Source organism: Meleagris gallopavo, chromosome 11 (assembly GCF_000146605.3).
Source record: "Meleagris gallopavo isolate NT-WF06-2002-E0010 breed Aviagen turkey brand Nicholas breeding stock chromosome 11, Turkey_5.1, whole genome shotgun sequence".
NCBI lineage: Eukaryota > Metazoa > Chordata > Aves > Galliformes > Phasianidae > Meleagris > Meleagris gallopavo.
Window position 1 is genome coordinate 19,070,415 of NC_015021.2, and position 21,639 is coordinate 19,092,053.

Genomic DNA, 21,639 nt, shown 5'->3' on the forward strand with positions numbered 1-21,639 from the left:
AATAGTGTCTCTGCATAAAACACCAAATCACAAGCATTCCCCTCACTGCTCCTTTCACAATTCCAACTCTACCGATTCTCATCAGGATTTCATTTTCCTACTTCTAGTCTCCCCTCTATTTAATTATTTTTCTTTACTCAGCAAATCCTTGTAAAGCCTGAATGCCATTTATTTACGTATTTATTTCAACTGGTTGTTACTTACCTCATCCCACTCTAGAAGGTAGCTGGTGATTTTTGAGCCATTATCAATGGGCGCCTATGAACAAAAACAAACAAAAGGCAGTTTTGGGAATAAGAGAACTACTTTCTTCCCCCCAAGCATATGACTACAGTTTAAAGTAAAATTAAAGCACACAGCTTGGCAGCCTCTTAACGACTAACGAGAAGAAGCTGGAATGTAATGAAACACATACATTTTAAAAGTCCAGTCAGTGCACAGGGAGGGATTTGTCAGAGGAGAGCAAGTTCATGTCCCTTACTGAAAAATGATTGTCTCACTTTCAGTTATGTTTTACAGTTGGCAAGCTGTATTTTCCTCAGTTTTTGAGTGCCTACTCTGACCCAAGCATTACCTACCTTCCATTGTAAGGTTAAGGAGCTTTTGGTCCTGTGAGAGGGCTTGGGTGGGAAGGGACACTCTGGTGCTGAGCTGTGAGTGGTGAAGCTTACTGGCTCTGAGCAGGAACCCCTTACTGAATTGTACGTTGCGTACACCCTGGAAATGGACACATGGAAATGGGTTATACATTTGCTGACCAGACCAGAAAGGACTGCCTCAGCCATAACACTTGACTACCAAAGCATCCATGATACAGTCCACCAATGACAGATTTCTCACAAAACAGTGGCTATCTGCTTCACTTGGTACAAGTATCCAAAAAAATTCACAGCAGAAGAAGAGAATTCCAGCATTTTATGCACCAACTCCTATTGCCCACTGGGTTACCATCATCTTTTCTTTCTACCACAAGAAATTATTTCATTTGCTACTGCGTCATTTTGTACACTGTGCAAAAAATGCTCTTCAGAAGACAACAAAGCATGAACTCAAAATTAAATAGGATGAACATGAATGTCCTGTTCACACTTGACTCATATGTGCCATGTCCAGTGGTGGCAACTGCTGACCTCCCTCCATGAGTGCAAGCTTCTACACAGCTGCAGTGCCAACATTTAGTAAGCTTTCTGAGTTAAAACTAACACATACACAAAAATAGGGATAAACACAGCTCAAAAGCATTGCTGTGATAGAAGTCAACTTGATTTCAGGCAAATTCTCTATATACCAGCATAGAGGGATATAACTGTTACAAAAATAACACATGAAAGCAAAACATATCTGAGCACCTTTATACATAATGAAAAATTAATGGTATTTTTCTCCTCCACATTTTCCATGAAGCAAAAGAAAGTGCAAACTTGAAGTCCTCTACTCAGAAAACATTCCAAGCCTGACCAGACAATGACCTCTGGGCTGGCTGTAGCTATTGTGCACTTGAATGGGAAAGGACAATTTCTAAACTTGTTTAGAGTAGATAAGAGTAATTTATGCACAATGGCCACCTACTCAGAATGAAACCTTAGGGGGAAGTCACCAGAACTGCTCTAGTGCTGTTTTATAGCTCACCTGTTAGCAGTCAGGAGTAAAACAAATGCAGTTAATTAATTGTCTCTGCAGCTGGCAACTGGCCACACTGTGTGCATGTGCATTGGAAACAGGCAGGGCTGAGAATCAAGCACATCACTGGGAAGCACAGATGTGTAAAGATGAGTTTAAGGACCATCTTCTGCAAGTCACTGGAAAGCTGCACTGTTGGCTTTGCCAGTTGGAAGCTGTGATGGTACCTGAGTGTCCCTGTCACTAAGTGCTCTGCTGCTGCTTCCTGCCTGGTGGAATGTTTCTTGGAAACAAAGAGAAGGTAACAAGGGTTGTGAAATTAGTTGGCTCTGAAATTTCTGAAGCATAAACCTTTTATGTGATTAAAGTCTTCATTTCCACCTACCTTAGCCATAAAAGGGACCAAGAGGCTCTCACAAAGGCACATGCCATCATCTTTGTAACTACCAGCACAGTAATATTTGATCTCACATCCTGCATTTCTGCAGAGTGGAGAAGCTGTTCTAGGTGCCCAGGGCCCAATGCAGCACTTATCAGTGTGAAAATAGAAGCCCTTGGAGATGCTGCCAAGGTTAAGCAGACCCAGGACAACGTGCTGAGTAATGGCTGCTCAAATGCATTTCTTTACTTAGCAGATTTATTTCTTCATAGCTGTTAATACATAATGCAGTTCCAACTAACAAGAGAATTGTCACAGAAAGCAGTCTGCTTTTTCAGCATTGGTTTCCTCCACTACAAACACATGCTGCTGCTTTTTAGGTCTGACTTTTACATTTGGCAGTTGCTCATTCTCTTTAAACAAAAGTTACAGCTAACTGTTCACAAATGATTTATAATTTGGCAAACATGCAGGAAAACACAGGGAACTGTAGGTAGGCAGATAGGCAGAATGAATTGATTTAGAAGCAAGCCAGTCAAGATCTGGGGCAAATACACCCTTAGAAATCCTATGAGGTCTCAACGCCTCACTTTGTAGGACTACCATGTTATTTTGGAAGTTTGTTTTAAAAACTACACTCAATTGCTTACTGTAGGAAGCTCAGCAGTGTTCTACAACTATCTCCTTGCTACCATCCTTTCGCTGCTGTGGCTGCAACTACTGCCTGGATAGGGAGTCTGAGCATCTCGGACAAAGTTACTTAGGGACTTCAAAAGCTTTTTAGGCACCAACAGAAAGTAACTTTGAAGAAAAAGAAGGTATAGTATCAGAGGAAGAAAGATGCATTTTGTTGGTTGTTTTCTCTTCTTGCTCAGAAGTGCTTGTTGTTTAAAGCTTAACAGTAGTGGCCTGGATGGGAAAAAGCCAAACATAGCCCTTGTCCAGACAAAGAGAAGGAAACAATAGACAGGAGCAAAAGGAACTTTTTAAAGGATATTGAGTGTAAGGGAGCAGGATGTGAATTTGAAGCTTTAATTCATGAGTCTTTAAAAAACACAGCATGAGTAGATGGTGTTAAAAACAGCAGGGAGCAGAATTGAGAATGTGTTAATAACTGGTGACAAACAATTTTAGAATCAAAGAGAAATATGGTCTAAAAATATCAAGAGAAGCCAGAGTGAATCCGTTTTTAGGGAATAAATGCTACAGTTACTGTGGTCAGATGATCTGCAATCAGCAGATTTACTTTGTGAAACGTGGAGTGTTTATGAAAAAAAACAAACCACCAACAAACCTCTGGAGTACCTTTGAGTTTTCTAGCACGTCTATATTACAATAACTGTGAACACTTGTGGCCAAACACTACTTGCTTCAGTCAAATTTTGAACAAGCTTGAGGTATCCCATTTTTGTACACAAGCACCTTCAGGGCTGTTATATGTACATACAACAATAGAAAGGTAGATGTTTTCTCCCTCTTGCTTTAACTGCATCTTATAATTGGGTTGGACTAAATGAACTTCTGCATGATTTACTGCCACACAATTGATCAGACTGTATTTAAGTGACCCTTCATATTCCCACTGACTCACCTGACATGATAATCTGTTGCTGGCCTAAGGTCTTTCAGGTTGTATTCTAATTCTTCTCCACTGCAGAGAAAAATACATCAATTAATTACAAAAAGCAGCATCACACTCAGCACCACAAGTGCTTTTCCAGTGACAAGCGACTCCTACATGCTATGACTTGAAAGAAGAAACAGAAATTCCACCACAGAACAATAGTAGTAAATAATACACGACTAATTTGTCAACGCATTCCATGTTCTTGAAAACTTTATAAAGCTCTGCATATGTAACAGAAGGTAGTTATCATCCCAATTTGTTAAGTAACCTATTTATTTCAACACTATCCTTACATTTTGTTGACATTAGATAAAGCTCACTGTGTTTTTCAACCCTCTCGGGGCTGAGAGGACAGAATCAATACAACGTTATTCTGTACTGCTTGCACATTCATTATTTCAAAATACTTTTTAAAAAGTGTGAGCCATTGGACATCAGAAGGAAAAGTACTGTTTCTTGCTCAACTGCTTCAATAAGTATCATTGTTTTCTCTTCCAGAACCACACTCTGTGAGGACCGTGCCAAGCAGATGTTTAATTAATATTCTAACATTACTGAAAGAGACTCACGTCTCTTTTAATAGCAAGAACAACTTTCAGTAACATTAGAAGGACTAAGTTACAGGTATTTTAGGAAGAAAAAAAAAAAAGGAAAAAAACAGTGTAAAACTAGGGCTGGTGTGTCAGTTAAGCCTGAAATTAACATTCTTTTCCTTTTGGTTAGTTTGCTGGCAAATGAACGTTTGACTCTAGTCACATATTGCTGATCTTCATAGAATTGTCTGAGCCCAAAGGGGCACATAAAGGCCAACTCCCTGCCACCCACAGCTCCATCAGGAGCTCAGAGCCCCACCAGCCTGACCTCAGGTCTGCCAGGGACTGGGCACCCACCACCCTTCTGGGCAACCTGTGCCAGTGCTTCACCATTATCTTAAGATTAGAGTGTGGGTTAGTAGTTAGTTACATAATAATCATCTCCTGTAAGTGCTTGGCTTGTTCACTGTTTTATTAACATGTGGGAAATGAGAAAACTCTCTGCCATAAAGAAATATTCCATAGGTAGTTGGGAAAATATAGGGAGATATCTCAAAAGCATGGGAACAAGGTCAGACAAAAAGCATGTGCCTGCTGGGCTGCCAGAAATTCAGAAAATAAAACAATTTTTAAAAAAGCATTTTTAAATATAGCCCAATCTCTGTAAATTCAGTTTTTCTCTTTTGAAAGGGTGCACTTCTTTGCAAAAAGAGAATGTATTCAGCATATTGCAGGACCTTCTTTCACTCCTAAGTAACAGTGATCACTGTTGGTCATAGCAGAGCACACGCAGCACGTTCAGCTAACAGTTGTACACTGGCCAGCAGCAGGAGACAGATTACTCTGAGCAGCTTTAAAACAGATGCACAACATTTCATAACCAGGAGAAAATGTGCAGCCATCAGAGCAGCAGGCACAAAAAGTACTTGAAAGCACCCTTTCCATTTTAAGAGCTCAACAAAATGCATTAACATATGCAGATAACTCACAAACAGCTAGTGTAAATATCAGAGAGAAGCAGGCAGCACCTCCCTGGTTAATGCTCTCAGTTTATACTACCCAAGGCAGTCCATGCAGTGGTCCAGAAGGGATACCCTAATCCACAGGACATCTTAAGAAAGGAGATAGCTTGCTCTCAAGAGGGAATTCCATGAACGCTGTACCACCTGGACTCTATGTAATGACATTTGTGAAGGATTAACTATTTCACAATAGCCAGGGTCGCAACTCAAAGTTTTCTATCCCAGACATCATTAGAGGGAAAGAAAGAAAGGCGTAACACCATCTGTACTTGATCATGAGCTGAGCTCAGTGGATCACTGACATTAGAGACAGAGAAATCCCTCCGAATTTTTACTTAAGGCTGCTAGGAGCCAAGCATCCGAGGTTTTTCTGTGGAGCACTGCAGCTGGCTGATCAGTGTGCTCCCTCCTTAATCAATCTAAGGCAATGGGAAGGAATAGAAAACTCAAGTTTTTCCTGTAGTGCAGTGTGTTGAGGAGTGAGAAGGGGAAAAGCAATGAGGAGCTTGGGATGTGCATCCTGCCAGCTTGCTGCAGCGAGGGGGTCAGATGGGGTGGAGAAGAAGTGTAAAAAAGGTCCCGTTACCTGTAAATAATCTTGTATTTTCCATCCTTCCCTTTATCTGATAAGGCAACCTCGTAAGTACAGGTGTAAGGCAAACCATTGTTGTGTCTATCCGTGTTTAAAAGGCCGGCAGGAGGTGACCATGACAGCAAAACCGTTCTCGCTTGAATGTTTGTGACCTATGAAAGAAACATCAATTTAAAATCATATCACAAATAAATCACTTTATGTCCTGACAGAAAGACTGCTTTGTGATCCATGGTCATAGAATTATAGAACGGGCTGGGTTGAAAAGGACCTCAAAGATCATGTAGTTTCAACCCCCCTGTCGTGGGAAGGGTTGCCAACCACTACACCAGGCTGCCCAGACATCAGTGGGTGCAGCTAACACGGGACCTAACTGCCAGATAGGTGGGAGTTTTCTTTAAGAAAACATTGAAAAAGTGCCTCAAACCTTCGCTCCAGAGAACAGAGCAGCTTAATCAGCCCAGCAGAGCAGCACTTCTCCAGCAATACAGGTCCAAACAACTCTAGACTGAAGGAGGAGTGCAGCCAGTGGCATCAGCCCTCAAGAAGAGCCTTCTGTTATCAAGCCAAGAAAGAAGAATGAAAACAACCCCTTCACAGCCCACAGCCTCAAGAGAAATACAAAACAATGGGAACACCAGCTATCTTGGAAAGACTGCGCAGCATTCTTATGCACGTCTTCTGAAAGAAGTGCAGAGATGATACCCTGCAGCATCATCATCCAGATCTGCCTCCCAGGTGCCTTCTCTCAGTGTGGAACACCATCGTCACGTGAAAGCTCAGTGCTTCCAGCTGAAAAGTACCCTGACAGTGTATGAGTGTGCTATATCAAGCAGATTCTTTCTCAGCAAGCCGGAAATCTGTTTTTAATGCACTGACAGAGAGGTGACACCACGAGGTGTCTCTCCTTAAGCTCTTGAAAGTTCAGGATTTTAATTTATAGATTTTATAACTTATAGGCTGGACAGCTTACAAAAATCCCAAATGCTTCAGAAAAGACAAATAAGTTTTATTCAACATCAATTTGTACGTGAATTAAATTATGAGAAGGGTACTGAAATAATGCTTTTAGAATATCATAAACATGCACTACTACTATACTAGCTCAACCCATCAACACACAGTTTCTTTTATTATCATGGAAATATGCTTGCATAATTGTTTTTCAAAAATCCAGACGAACTTGGAGCTTGAAGCACGATATCCTGCCAATGTTCTATTGAAGTGTTTTTCTCTATGACTACCCACAGGGACACACGTATATATATTCTGCATATGGTTAAAAACTTTGGCCTTTCATGAACTTTAGCAATCTGTAAAAAGTTAAGTCTTTTCTACGTTTCTTAAGAGAAGAGAAAGGGCACTGCAGACTAACCACGAGGAAAAGTCAGCCTTATTCTGCAATCAGCATGCACATCTCCACGCAGAGGCTCAGTTCCCAAAGCAGCTCCCAAGCACGGCGCTGCCATCACGGCACGGCGTTCTGCAGGGCTGCACAGCAGGCACGCTGACTGCTGATGGGCAGCCCGAAAACAAACCCGAGCTGCACACACACCAAGGGAGTAAAGCACCAGAGAGTTTGCCTGCGTGATAAAGTCAGAAAAGGCAAACCCATACACTCCCTGGGTATATAGGGCAGCACAGCCTGTGCGTGCTCAAGCGAGCACTGGGAGCGGATTTATTTGCACGGGGAGAGATAAACCTATCTCCTGCTCACAGAGTAACAGGCTCACTATCGTGTCACGTTTACCAGCCAAGGGTGTATCTCTTCAGTATCTGATTTAATGCCAAAGCCACCACTTCACCAGGCAACTCCTACGCGAGCAGGAAACACTCGCTTCGCTATGAGAAAGGGTAAGTTAAATAAACGTGCTGAAGGAATGCTGGAAGCTGCAAGCAGGCACTCACAGGCCTCTCAGGAGCCTGAAGCCCCTTTTGTCCTGGGAAAAGAAGCACCTTCCAGACAACAGCAAGCAGAGCTGGAGCAGCACTTTCAGTGCTGTAGGGGACAGGACAGCTAAACTGCAAGCAAACACCCATTTACCATAGGAAACTGTTCAGACACTGCCCTACCACCATCCTACCAGGACACACCAGCACAGCACTCGGCCACAAGCTGGGCAGAAGTGGTGCTGCTGCTGAGGCTCTGCATGCCCACCCAAACCTGCAGCACCCAGCACTGCCCCATGGCCGGGCGGCAACAAAAGGTTCTTCTATGAGGAGTTTTGTGTGTCTTGCAAAAAGCACAGTTAATTATTTCTGAAAACTTCTCAGTTGACACAGTAAATGTCTGCTTTATATACTATCAAAACTTGCTGGTGTAAATAATTATTTTCTAAAAGCCCATGGGAAAGAAGCCCAACTGCTGCGCTGCTGTAATAAGGTTACAAGGCTGATGAATATCCATCCCTCCACTCTTTCAGGTAACACACAACGTTTCTGTACAACTTTCATTATCTTTCAAATTCCGGGTTAGCATTCACAGGCATCGTGTGGTTTGGGGTTTTATTGTGTGTGTGAGAACTACACTGAAAGCCACATTCATCTACTCCCTCGAGGGCAGTGTTTGAAAGACATGGGGGTCAAACGGATGCATGGTTATTACTGGGGTGAGATTGTGCTTTTTGATGATGAGCCTAATCCTGCAATTTGAGGCAAAACCCCAGTGATTAAATATGAGTTTAGATGCAGAACAAGGCAACAGAGCAGGCTGCCCTTTGGGAAGCCAGACCCAGTGCTGCAGCCCGGCCCTTTGCTCTGCTGAGTGCAGGTTCAGGTTTCCCTTCCCTCAGCCAGGTGTCTGCTGTAGAGAATGCCTGCTTGTCTGCTTGTGTGTGAATTAAAATTAGGAGACTGCGGTTTAAATTAAGGCACAAAATATTTTTAATTTTTTGCTCTCAATGGGATAAAAACGATGACTGAAGTTGCAGCTTGGTTGCAAATCCCTCAAACCTGTAACAACACTACCTCTGAAAACAGGCTTTTTAAAATAAATCGATAACTTCAGAAGCACGTTTACACTGTTCTTAGAAAGGTGTCTCATACTGGGATGCCTGGACAGCTGGTTGGATGGCTCAGTGCCATCTCCAGCCATATATGCATAGGGATCACTGGAAAATACATCCTAGCTGACTATTTATGCATAATGTGATACATTTTTGTCACATATAACATTGACTACATGCACACAATTACACTGATTAATGATTTGTGGCACTCCTATGAGTTTAATTACTCATAAATGTCTAAATTACAGAGACAGTAGCAGATAATGCCCAGCATTCTTTTGCTACGTGCCATTACCCTTGAACTAGGAGGTCACGCTTGGGATTTATTTTAAAGATTCCTACTTTGGAAATAATTCAAGGAAAATTAGCGTTTGTCTGATGGTAACGTTGTACTGCTCTCTGCTTTAAGTGCTCTGGTTGATATAAGTCTCATTACAGAGGGTTCCACATCCTGCTACCCTGCTCAGATTGCCTCTCTTCTCACCTCTGCAGATGTAAACGTGACAGGTCACATTCTCCATTTCAAGCATTTTACAAAATTAAGAGTCAGCTACTCCTCCATACAGAACTCTAACTCGCCCTGTACAATAAACTAGTCTACTGTTGTGCTTACTGTGCTTTCCTCTCTTCTGTTCCCTCCCAGAAAATCTTCTGAAGTGTTTGGATTCTATTTACATCCCCACAATACCCTTTTGGTTTTTCATTTGATGCACCCAATTTGAAAAACATCACGTTCAAAGGCCTTACAGCCAGATTTCTTAATAGCCTTACCTGATTGTGGTCACACCCAACATTACGGTTATTTACACAGGGATTCAATTTCCATCACAATTTGTGTGCTTTTATGGTTAGGACAAACACAGAATACAGCGATTACCACCGAATAAAAGAATTACCTTAATTTAATCATGATCACGGACAAATTGCTCGTGACAAATGAAATTAAACCCAGGGAAAAGGAGTAGGAGCCATGTAAAGCACCACAAGGCACTGGATTCCCTGCAACACTGTCAGAGTCACTGTCTGCAGACAGGCAGCTGGTGTGACTCCTCCCAATACCCATGAGTTTAAAGGATGCTTCACATTTACTCCCAATGACTATTATTCTACTGTATCCCCATAAAATGACTCAGATATGCATAGAAGCCACAACCCATAAAGAAAAAACACTCAGATTTTCCACAGTGAAATGAGTACTATATTGTGACATCATCTACTTATCATATTTGCTATTTTTGGTTGGTATGGGGGTAATTCTGGAATTCTGGATCACGTACCTGTGGCTTCTCCATTCCAGAAAGAATATCTTGAACCCTTTTTGTTTCTGAATCATATTCTGTAAAATAGAGAATGTGGAAATAGGAAGAAAAATAAATTAATGAAACAAAACAAAAATGTCAGCTCTATCAACAGTCCTTCAGGATGCTGTGAATAGGAGATGCAGGTTATCTGTACACGAGCATCAGATGTTCTGCTATTGTAAATGCAAGATATACAGGCACAGAAATTAGCGTTAAAAATATAACAGAGGAAAAGGAGAAAATGAAACTTGCAGTAAACGCACGTATTTGGAAAAGTGGGATTATCTGTAGAGGTGTCCTCAGTGTTACTGAGGGACTTGATTTTACAGAGCAGCACCACCCTGCTTCCAAAGGCGACGGCTATGGAAGAGCCCCAGCTTTCTCCAGCTCCCAAGCCAGACCCTATGTGCCAACTGTGCTCCCTCATCTCCCACCAGTGGGGCAGGATGCAATTTCCCCCAGATTAGATGAATCAATTAAGCACAGAAGATACCGCAAAAGGGATCATCCGAGCAGTGGAATCAGAATTTTCCCCCACCAATCCCCCAAAGAAGTCTCGAGGTAAGGCATCAGCTCAGAGTAATGAGGTGACAGAAAGCAGCTTTATTCCTTTTGGACCGCAGCATGGAGAGGCCACGCTTTCCACTATGCTGTTCTCTAATGGAAAACTAGGAACATATTTTCTTTCTTTCTTAAATGTTAAGGTAAAACTTTGCTAGCCAAAGCAGAGAAATACATCTCCCCCACCCCTCCAAACAAAATGTGTAGGGTCTCTTTATAAAAAAAGACTAAGTATTTGACATAGGAAGCAAAAGCCCCATTACATTAATAAAGAAAAATGGCTAAGATTAGAACAACAGCTTTCCCAAATGATTCCCCCCAAACCTGACCTACTTCTTCCAGCCCAAGAATGTGTCTTTATTTTTGTCCATGACCTGTTTTTAAAAAGTACATCTTCTTTTTGAAAATTCCATCCGCTCGCCTGCCAGAAACAAACTGGCTGAATGCTGATGGCAAACCTCCAACATCAATGCCCATCTCTCCTAACAAGAGTGCAGCTCACCAAGGTGCAGAGTGGGAGTGACAGATCTGCTGCTTCGTGCATTCCTGGACTCCTTTTGGTCTCAGCCACTTGGAAAGGAACGAAGTCGTAATAATTCAGAATAAAAGAAGGATAACATGAGTGCTTTTTTCCATAGCAGATAACCTTTCGAGTGTGTTATAAACTGTATAAACTGACAGGGTTTGGCCAGAGTAAGATACATTGACTTGAAAACTATACAGATGGACTGAATTGCTTAGGAAAAGTTTGAGATACCGACCCAAGTGACAACATCACCAAATCTGTAGGGGCTCAGAGCTCAGAGTTCCCCTTAGTGCTATTACTGGTGCAGAACTGAACTTGGATCCAGGCACAGAAACTGCAGAGATCCTGCAGGCTTTTCTCAAAGGGATGTTAGTGAGAAGCAGCTTCTGCGGCTAAGAACACAACAAAAATGCTGCTACTATTCTACTGAAAGTTTATGGTTATTATGTCACCCTTAATTACAGCCCCCAGAAGCTAAGCATGCATCACTTTCAACCTTAAATCCCAAACATGTGAACAGACTTTTCTTTCTCTACTTTCTAGCAAGGATGCTACCAGTGTCACACTAAACAGAAGAAAATAAACCCTGGAGCTCCCGATATCTCACTTCCCTCTCCTGTGAAGGACGATCACTTTGTGCAGTGCTAAGTCCTCTGACCTTCGCGGGTCAAGGCCGAAGGTTCACGCTGTTCCAAATACTGGAACTGACTTTAGGACCTAACAGAACTGGAGTACACCCAGGAAATAAAGAATAATAATTACAATAAAATCAATTAAAATAAAAGTACCGCCTCGATCAGGCTTCTCTGCAGAGAGTCCTACCAGCAATTTTTTGGTATTACCTCCCCAGGCAGGTGTGTTCACAAGGTGGCTCTGAGCATCAAGCACACCGAAGCCTTAACATATTAAAGGCACATGGGCATCTATGGGCACAGTGTGGAAATTTACGAGAAATAGGTAATGCCATGTGGAAATACTGCAGATGTAAAATTAAAGGCAGGAAGCAATAGATGTGCACATTAATGACATGTGTAACAGCAGCTCAGGTGGAAAGGGATCTCAGGATTTAGCCCAATCTCTGTCTCAAGGCTAGGAAAAGAATAGTGCAAATCTGCCCCATGGAAAAACTTGTTAACAAAACAGAAGCCATCAGTTAAAAGAGAGAAACAAACTCACAACATTATATCATACCATAACATTCTTACAGTCTTTCAAATACTTAGTTTCCCATTTCACGAGCCATAAAATTTCTCAAGCTTCTATGGATGGCTGATCTCCTTTCAATAACAAACACAATTATTCACAGTCTCCTGAACCAGACTAAGCTAAGGAGAATGGGGCTGTCCGGAATCCCACCCCCAGCAGGACGCTGCCTTACCTGGCAGCCCCTTCACAGCACATCAGCATCAAGCTCAACAAGGAGTAAAAGTACTTTTTAAAGAAAGAATGAGAGAGAAGAAAAAAAAAAACAACCCAACATCTCATGTGCTCTACGCTGATAACAGAAGTGCTGGAAAGGCTTTTTTTCTGCAGTAACATTAACAGTCTCACGACCACTGTTAACCAACATGCAGTGGTGACTGCTCCTAGATGAGCTCACAGAGGTGCTTAGGGACGAGGACACAGGTGCAGTGGTGGAAAGGTGGGGAAGAACAGGAGGAGGAATAGGGAAACAGTGTTAAACACTCCTTTTTTCCTTTCCTTTTTTTTTTTTGACACTGGGAACAGTTCAGACACGTCAAGGAAGAGCCCAAGAAACACTTCGGGTCATTGTCCCATTCTAACTTTTCCCCTCCACATCTGTTCCCTGCATCTGCCGTGGCAAAACCCTTCATCCTAGGAGGAAGCAGGGGGTGGGGATAAATTCCTTGTGAGTGCTCATGGAGTCCTCCGGGGGAGGGCAAAGAAGCCGAACTCTCATGCAGTTCTCACTGCCTAAGAGACATTACAGCTGACCCGAGCTACAAAATGGATCCTCTTGTAGCAGAGGAGCCAGCTGTAAGACCTGGAGCTCAGCTCAGTTTGTATTTTCATCAGCTCTCTTTTTTCAAAGTTGTGGGTCATCACCATAGCTTCACAGATATAACCAAGAGTAAACGTCCCTGACAAATATGCAGTGCTTTCCCAGCAGCTGTTTGGTGCTAACAGCATTTCAACACTAATTCTTGCTGAAATAAAGCCTTCCATTATATGCTTCTGTTAGCCTGCATCTATGTTCCTTTCTGCACGTAGGGTACAAATATAATTTCAGATCTTTCCAACAACACTTCTGAAATCCAAGAACAGCTTTAAAATACAGGAAAAAAAAAAACTTTTCATTTCAAGGTAAGTTTGAAGTTTCCATGAATATTTTTCATGTTTGCATGAACAGCAGCTGTGTATGTAAATGGTTTGAAATAGCTGCAAGCTCTAAACTAATTAACATTTTCCCATTGCAAATAGAGATTTTAGGTTTGTTCTGCATTCTTTCCTCCACAGAAAGGAAGAGGTCCAGCTCAATACTTAGCTTCTGGCCACAGAAAGTATTTACTGTTTCAACAGCCTTTCCATTCCAAAGCAATGACATCAGCACCAGCACTTCACAAGCTTCCAGCCTAATTCTCAAGCAGAGCTCCACACTCACAGATATGCCAGTCATAACATGACATGCTTTCTCAGAATTTGTTCCAGATTTATTGGGGCTGTGACCAGCTTTAATGCTAGGAGAGATCTTTTATCAGTCACGTACTGCACAACCTATGAGCTGCAAGGAAACAAACTCTTCAGAACACAGCACAATTCCTCTGTGAACTGCCTGCCGATGTCAAAGCTAAAGACACACTCTTCTTTAGACCACATACAGATCTTTTGCTTTCAGATGACTGCAGAAATGTACATTAAATTATGTACATCTCCTTACACGAGAACAAACCTAAAACTTCAGATGCCACACTGCAGTGAAGTCATAGAAACGAGGGCTGGTGGGGACGTCGCATGGTCACCGAGTCCCTCATCCTTCACCAAAACATGACCACATCCATACCCATTCCAAGAGATCTCTGCATATATATATATATATTTAATTTTAGAAATAGCAATTAAAAAAAAAACAAAATACAAAACACAACATGATCACAACAATCTTACAATGGTCCTAAATTGGCAGCATTACGTGAGGCACTGAACGCTTCACAAAATGGAAAAGAAGTCTTTATCTTCAAAACAGTCAATCCTGCCACACTGAAATACAGCCCACTGAGGAAGATTGCCAATGAAGCCTACAAATATCAGAATGAGCCTTCAGTTCTAAATACTCTGCGTTTCAATTTTCTGCTAATACCGACAAAGCTAACAGAAACATTAGCAATAGAACATGACTGCAGCTTCCATATCTGTGCTGGAGAACCTGACATTGCCCAACTTCAAGAAAAGATCCAATTGTTGAAATGATCTCATTCTTAAAAAATAAATTGCTGTACATGAAGATCTTACATTAGTCCTCCATTTCTAAGACTTTTCCCCTACTGCTGCCTTACTCTTCCTGCTAAAATGCCTTACTTGATGTCTATAAGTGTGACCTTAAAAACCAAATCCTATATAGAAAGCATCCACAGTCAAGCTACTCCCTAAGTAACTGAAGGCAATCAAAACAGAAATCCTGCATAAAATCCAGAAATCTACTGTCAGACCTAAATAAGTAAAATGAATCTGTAGCCATCGGGATTTACTGAAACGTATGCCTCAGCATCATTGTAATTTATGCAGAAATTAAAGGATGCACATCAAAGCTCTCTTGGCCACAGTTCATGTCTCTCAACTTGATAGCTTTCCCACAACTGCTGTCAGTTTTCTACTGCCAATGTGGCTGGGCATTCCAAATAACTGGAGTGCAAATTCAGTTCATCTGGTTTATCCCTCTGTTCCGCGTCCACATTCTGCAACTTTAACCAAAGATATCTGCTATCACTTTGACAAGCATCAGATGTTTTCACATCAAACAGATGCGGAAACATTCAGCAGCACATAACAAAGTCACTTCCTCTAAAATTTGTTTTAAAACTAAATGTTAATTGCATTCAATCCTTCCATGTCCCCCAGTATTGTTTTGATGTATATTTCTTCTAAGAAAGCAGCAAGGGAAATAAGATCAGCTGCACCTACAAGAGAAATGAAATGCTGGATGCAAGGGACAAATGGAGTGTAAGTGACACGCTGGGTTTGTTTTTCTCTGCTTCTTTGTTGCTACTGCTGGGACACAGCAATAACAACTCCTACTTCATTGGCTGAAGATCTGAGTGAATTCCTACTGTGAACACGCAGTTGGTCCATTGGAAGGCAGAAAAGGGCTTTCTTAGGAAAATACAGCAACTGCCCAGTCTATATCACATACAATTTACATCTTAAGAAAGCACTCTGTGCATCTTACAAAGAAGATAACAGATGCAGTGCACTTACATATGGCTGCAGCTGGCTGGTTTTGAAGGAACACCAAATAAAACAATGACATAACCCACAGAAACATAGAAAGCACAAGCTGAATCTACTGCAACAACAAACTTGACTTACACATAGGACATCTTCTCAGAGAACTCTCTTTCCTACTTTTGACTTGCTTTGGCTCATTCTCTGTGTCAAAACAGTTTTGCTTTTATTTACCTTATGCAGCTTGTTTTTTTGCTATTACACAACAGCAGCCTGCCTGCTACATGGGCTTGAGAAGATGAGAATCTGCTGATAAACATGGACTGACTCCACGGGCTGCCACATGCAGTGGCCACAAGGATTCCCCTCCATGAAGCCACAGTGAAAAATGCTATAGCTGATTCACAAAAAAGCAGCTAGCCAAGAACAGCCATTTAATATTCTGCTGATTTTATTAGCATAATTTAAAGTGCTACAGAATGCAGTTCCAAAGCACTCCTCTAAGTTGTGCCAGCATAGGCAAATCCCCGCATCCACACTTGCAAGATGTGTGAAGACTCCCCATGCTGGCAAGCACTCCTGTGTGACAGCTATTAGTAAGGTAGAACAAAGCATCTTTGCAGCTAAAAATACAAATATCTACAGGTTGAGCAGCTGAGATACAAGACATTCACATTCTGGGCAAGGAGGGGACTGCACATTTATCTGCTGAACAGCCACCAGAGAACAGCAGCTCAGTGCAGTTCATCTCTGATGAGATCACACAGGCAGGCTTAGAATTTTTTTTTTATTTTCCAAAATTACACGATCAGTACTTCCTAATTAATAAGTGATTTTAAATCAATCACTGACCCTTCCTGCACCCTGCCCAACCTGACTGATGACCAAACTGCTATCACGTGAGTTTATTAGTGCTTGTTTTAAATGAGAATTACCTCTCTTCTTTCATAACTTTCTTCATTTCTTACATCATTTCTGATTTGAATGGATTTGTAGGAGCTCCTTTTATTCGCTACATCTTTGCAAAATGCTCTTCTACCTATTCTTTTAGGAGTTTGCAAGCAGCCCCCTTATAGTTGCCATTAACGCCTTCCATGTGAAGCTACAATAAAACTTTCTGATCTGACATAGAGACTGAAAAGCCCTCTTCCCATTCTCCTGCAGCTCCTGACTCACAGCTTCTGGGCCAGAATCTGATGCTTCATTTCAGCTGCAAGCCTTGCCAGTAAATGGTAATCTTTTTCTAGACACAATGAAGTTCTTCAAACGTCTCATGATTTTCTATGACAGCTGGAATGCGTGGCATCGCCTTATCCCTAATTCCATTCATTTATTTGCGTACTGTTCCATGCCCTCCCTCTCTCAGCTCTATTTCCTGTCACTTCAGCCCATGACTGCCTGTCTGTCTTGCCTTCATCGGTATTCAGAGCCACCGTGCTCCCTGGCAGGGCAGTCCAGGCAGCCCTCCAAGTGTGAGGAACTGAGCGGTCATTCAAAGCCAGAAGTAACTTCTGCCCAGAGCAACGCGTCGCTACTATTATTACCACAATCACAGTCAAAAAAGCCCTACAGGATCTTCCAAGTCCAGGAGAGGAGGAGGTGAGGGCCACCAAGGTACTGATTGTGCCACCAAGGTACTGATGCTCCTCAACTGTGGCTCTAAACAGGCCTCGCTGCTGCCAGCTGTGAAATGACGTTATCTGGAACTTACAGACCCAAGATTTCCTCTCAGAAATAAAAGGTTTCCTTCATTCACGGCAACAGACATCTCAGCAGCTGGGCAACGTAAGGTCAGAAAGTCGCAGACATGAGCAACAAGAGGCGGTCACATCACTTTTCTCTCCGCTGAGTTCTGCGTTGACGGAAAGCACAATCTCGACAGCACCAAAACTGCACTCATCTCTTCACAGACTGATCACAGATAGCTCTGCTGCAGACAGCTGCCATGTGAATTTGTCTCCATCGCTCTTTCTCTCCATGGATCCAGCTGAGGCAGCCAACAGGTGATCCCCACACCCTCACATGTGAGTGGAAAACAATTCCTGTGAAGCACAGCCTCTGACAAGTTTTCAGTGTTACCAGACTGAGGTGAGAGGTTTTCCAGCACTGTGACAGCAGCACCATGCTGATCAGGAAACGCTATTCTCTAAAAGACTGTCCACAACGCAAGAAGACAATGTTAGCTCTACTGCACCTAGAATAAAACTTGCTTTTTCTGAATCCTCAGAATTACAACCATACAAAAACTGGCCAACAAACGCTTTTGGTAATCTGCCCATTACACACAATAGGAGCGTTTTCTGATCAAACAAAAAAAGCTTGCAAAATAACCTGCAAATATGCATGTTTGCGCAGGAAAACAATCAGACAGCACAGCTGAAGCAAACTCCCCAGGAGCTACAGAAGTGGTCTGGATTAAAGGGAGCTCCAAGCCAAAATTAACAATGTCCTTGGCCATCATTGCTACATCAGTGAGAAGGCAGCAGAGCACTTTCCTAACACAAAGGCATACGGGTGCCCATAAGAGTTGAAGAGACTCCAAGTAAATAACTGCAAGCCAACTTTTGCCTTCAGTCTTTTTGCCTCCCTTGAATAAGGATATATGTCTTCTTCAGGTTTTGCTACAGGCAATGGAAAGAGCTTTGAGATGTTAGACTTTCAGAATAACCCATTCCTTACTCTCAGAATAAGAGATCTATTTTCCTCTTATAGCAGGTAAGCAGGCAAAATTTCTCTAGAGAAGGACAAAAGCAGAAAATTGGCATTTTAACTGCACTTGATTTTGTCTTAATACTTAAGCCAAAGGAGAAATTCTGTTTCTACGCGCTATTTACAGTATCTGCATGTTTTTAAAAGGTAGATTTCACAAGAAAAAAAGAGACTTCAAATTTGAAATACAGTGAGTTTTTGTGGGACCTGCACTGGGATTTTTCACCGTTAGCTGAGGTGAACAGCTACAGAGTCATCTTGTTTTTTGAAAGAATCCTATCCTAGCTGTTCTCTTACATTATTGACCTCTCTAGATGAAAGCTATGATGTAGCCAGATTGCAGGAACTTTGGGGGGCATCCATCAAAGCAACCCAAGATGAGAAATTTTATTTAAATAAATAAATTTAGATAACAGCAGGACAAGGGGAAATGGCTTTAAGTTGAGGGAAGGAAGATTTAGGTTGGATGTCAGGAGGAAGCTCTTTACAGAGAGAGTGGTGAGGTGCTGGAACAGCTGCCCAGAGAGGCTGTAGATGCCCCATCCATCCCTCGAGGTGTTCAAGGCCAGGTTGGATGGGGCCCTGGGCAGCCTGGGCTGATATTAAATGTGGAGATTGGTGGCCCTGCATGCAGTGGGGGGATTGGAGATTCATGATCCTTGAGGTCCCTTCCAACCTGGCCAATTCTGTGAACTGTCTGTGCAATTAACAGTGCTGGGATGAGGACGACATAAAATCTCAGATACTTCAATGGCCACTTTCACCCCTGCAAATCTTCCCAAATATTTAAAACATTTCTCAGAAATATCCACCTGATTATGGATCACTGGGAAGGCTTCAGCAAAGCAACAAGAATTTCAGCTTGATCTGGATTTCATTGCTGAGATGAAATTCAGACAGAAGTCACATGGACCACAGTAAATCAAAGCAGCTGCTTCCAAAGCACAGCTCCTTGAAGAAAAAAAATAAACAAAAAAAAACCCCAGAGCCCCAAGGTTCAGGACAAAGCCTTCTATAATAAACCATGGAGAAAATGAAACGACTGCTTCATTCTAAAGGAAAGCTCGCTCACATTTTAATTGCAATTCTCAAAACTCTGGACGTCAAATTCCATCCGTTCTCAGAAAAGGAAACTCACTGATGGGTAAACAAATCCCATTAACTTCAGTGGGACATGAAATTTCAATTCATTAGCTTTGTAAATCCAGATGAACATACAAACAGACATTGTTCAGAACATCTGGGCAGACAAATAGGGATTGTTCAGTAAATTATTAGGTGTTTTTATTTTTTTGTACTTTGGAGGAAGGAAAATGTTCTACCTCTTCACTATAAATACCCCCTCCCTCCTGGTTCAATGTCCCAGATATTTCCAAATAAGGAAAATTTGTTTCCTTTCCTTTGTCGGTGGTCCACATTATCTCCCCTACTAACTGGTGAGAATACACTGTTTATCTTGCTCTGAAGCTCTGAGACCTTTGTGTAACTTTTCTCCCCAGCACAGGGATTTAGTTACTGAGCATTTAAACAGGATGAAAACGGTCTTGATATGTTGGTTTTTTCTTCCTTGGTTGGATATCTATAAATTACGTAAACTCCTAGGAAAAAGCCTCAGACTCAGATTTCAGTCTTCTGGATTTGACTGTCGGCAGCAGCAGAAGCTGCAAATTCTTGAGATAATATGAAGATCCTTTGGGGGAAGAGGTGCCTTGCGTCATCCAGCACCAACTTCCTGATAAATCATGGAGCAGATAGCTTATCCTGCTCCCCTCTGCCAGAGATCATGGTGGAAATACGAGACGAGGGAGGGATGAAAGCAGATGGGACAAATAATAGGAGAGGCTAGAGGGGTCAATCAGAATTGTGAAAAACAGCCTTGGGGAAAAACAATAAAAGGTTTAAGTAACCAGTGAGGTAAAATGAGAGCCCTGGATCCAGATTTTCCCCCTTTACAGTGTGTTGTGCTACACTTTCCTGGACTTCGAGCTGTGTTTCTAATAGGATGGCTTGTTTAAGGTTAGGTTTACTTTGTCTGAGCTTCTTTGATGAGACTGCAAATGTAAGCAGAGGCACAGCGACCCACTTGCCCTGGCTCTGCCTCAGAGCTGTGGAAGCTCCAGAGACCAAATCACAGCAGCTTATAGCCATGCCAGATCAAGCTGCCCACAGCTACCAAGGGTTTTGTTTTTATTTTCAGTTACAACAAGCTTGGATTAAACCACGTTTAAACATATTTATGTTCACCTTAAAGAGCTGTGAGATTCAAGATGGGACATCACTGTGAAGTTATATTAAGCAGCAACACTCCTATTTAGATGATGAAGAGAATCTCCTATCAACAACTTCTGGTGCCTACGTTATGAAGCTGATCCTTTCATCTTCTCAGATAAGTGCATAAAAATAGAGCGTGAATATCTCCTCTTTCCTGCACCCTAATTGCAGGAATCTGTGCTAATGAAGCACAAAACAGCTTTCCTGCCAGAACAAAGTGTGCTCTATCATTCACACTTCCCTTAACTTTGGTTTTGTTCCTGCACTATGGGTATGGTAGGAAGACACCTTCATGCTCACAACAGTCCACATGCAGACAATCTTCCACAGGCTTATAAATTCCTGGAAATTATTTTGCACACAATGGACTTCCAAGAAAAAGTTGATCAGGGAAAGACACGCTATCTGGAACAACCCATAGGCAGCCCCGAAGCAAGACACTGCTGGTTTGGAACTGGGTAAAGAACGGCTAAGGGAGGGAGTATGTGAGCACAAACTTGACCTTCAGTATCACCGGTCTCCTTTGGATGTTTTATTTTAACCTTTCTCCATGAAAACCTCGTGACTTAAGTCAAATTTCAAAGCAGCAGAGAAAACCGAGGTTTGTTTTTCCCCTTCTATACGCAGCGTCTTTCTCAGTCCAAGTGGATAAATAGCTCAGCAATTCTCTTTGCTAAAAGAAAAGCCATGAATTAAGCCTGGTCTGGATAAATTCTTGCATGCACACAGATTGACATAAACGTGGGAATGTACTTTCCTTGAACTCCACATAATGTCAACTTCTCTCGTACATTCATCAGTCCATATGAGCTCGCTTAAGAGGACAGTTTACGTGATTACTTCTTGAAGTATTTTTTGCTGTACAATCTGTGTGGCCCAGCTAAAGGAGCTAGCTGGTACACTCAGCCACTAGGAACTCAACTATTCCACTTTCTGCCTGTAGAAACAACTTCACACCCTATTAATTGGGCAAAAAAAAATGAAAGATAAAGAATGTTTAAGAGGTACCCATGTATGCAAATAAATCTAAACAAGTATGTAATGTGGGAGGTAAGGCAGAGGCACAAGAATATCACATTGGAAATTCCC

At 42.0% G+C, this 21,639-nt stretch overlaps 1 protein-coding gene across 3 annotated transcripts in view; it reads right to left on the reverse strand.

Annotated features, from left to right (window-relative positions):
- FNDC3B (fibronectin type III domain containing 3B) overlaps positions 1 to 21,639 on the reverse strand; it is a 142,192-nt gene that overhangs the window by 49,461 nt on the left and 71,092 nt on the right. For all 3 annotated transcript variants that reach the window (XM_010716921.3, XM_019619145.2, XM_031554994.1), the window contains 5 exons: positions 10,059 to 10,117; positions 5,768 to 5,925; positions 3,591 to 3,650; positions 579 to 717; positions 205 to 258 (listed from right to left, as the gene is read on the reverse strand). In XM_010716921.3, coding sequence (XP_010715223.1) covers positions 205 to 258; positions 579 to 717; positions 3,591 to 3,650; positions 5,768 to 5,925; positions 10,059 to 10,117 — 470 coding nt within the window. The remainder of the gene's footprint in view (positions 1 to 204; positions 259 to 578; positions 718 to 3,590; positions 3,651 to 5,767; positions 5,926 to 10,058; positions 10,118 to 21,639) is intronic.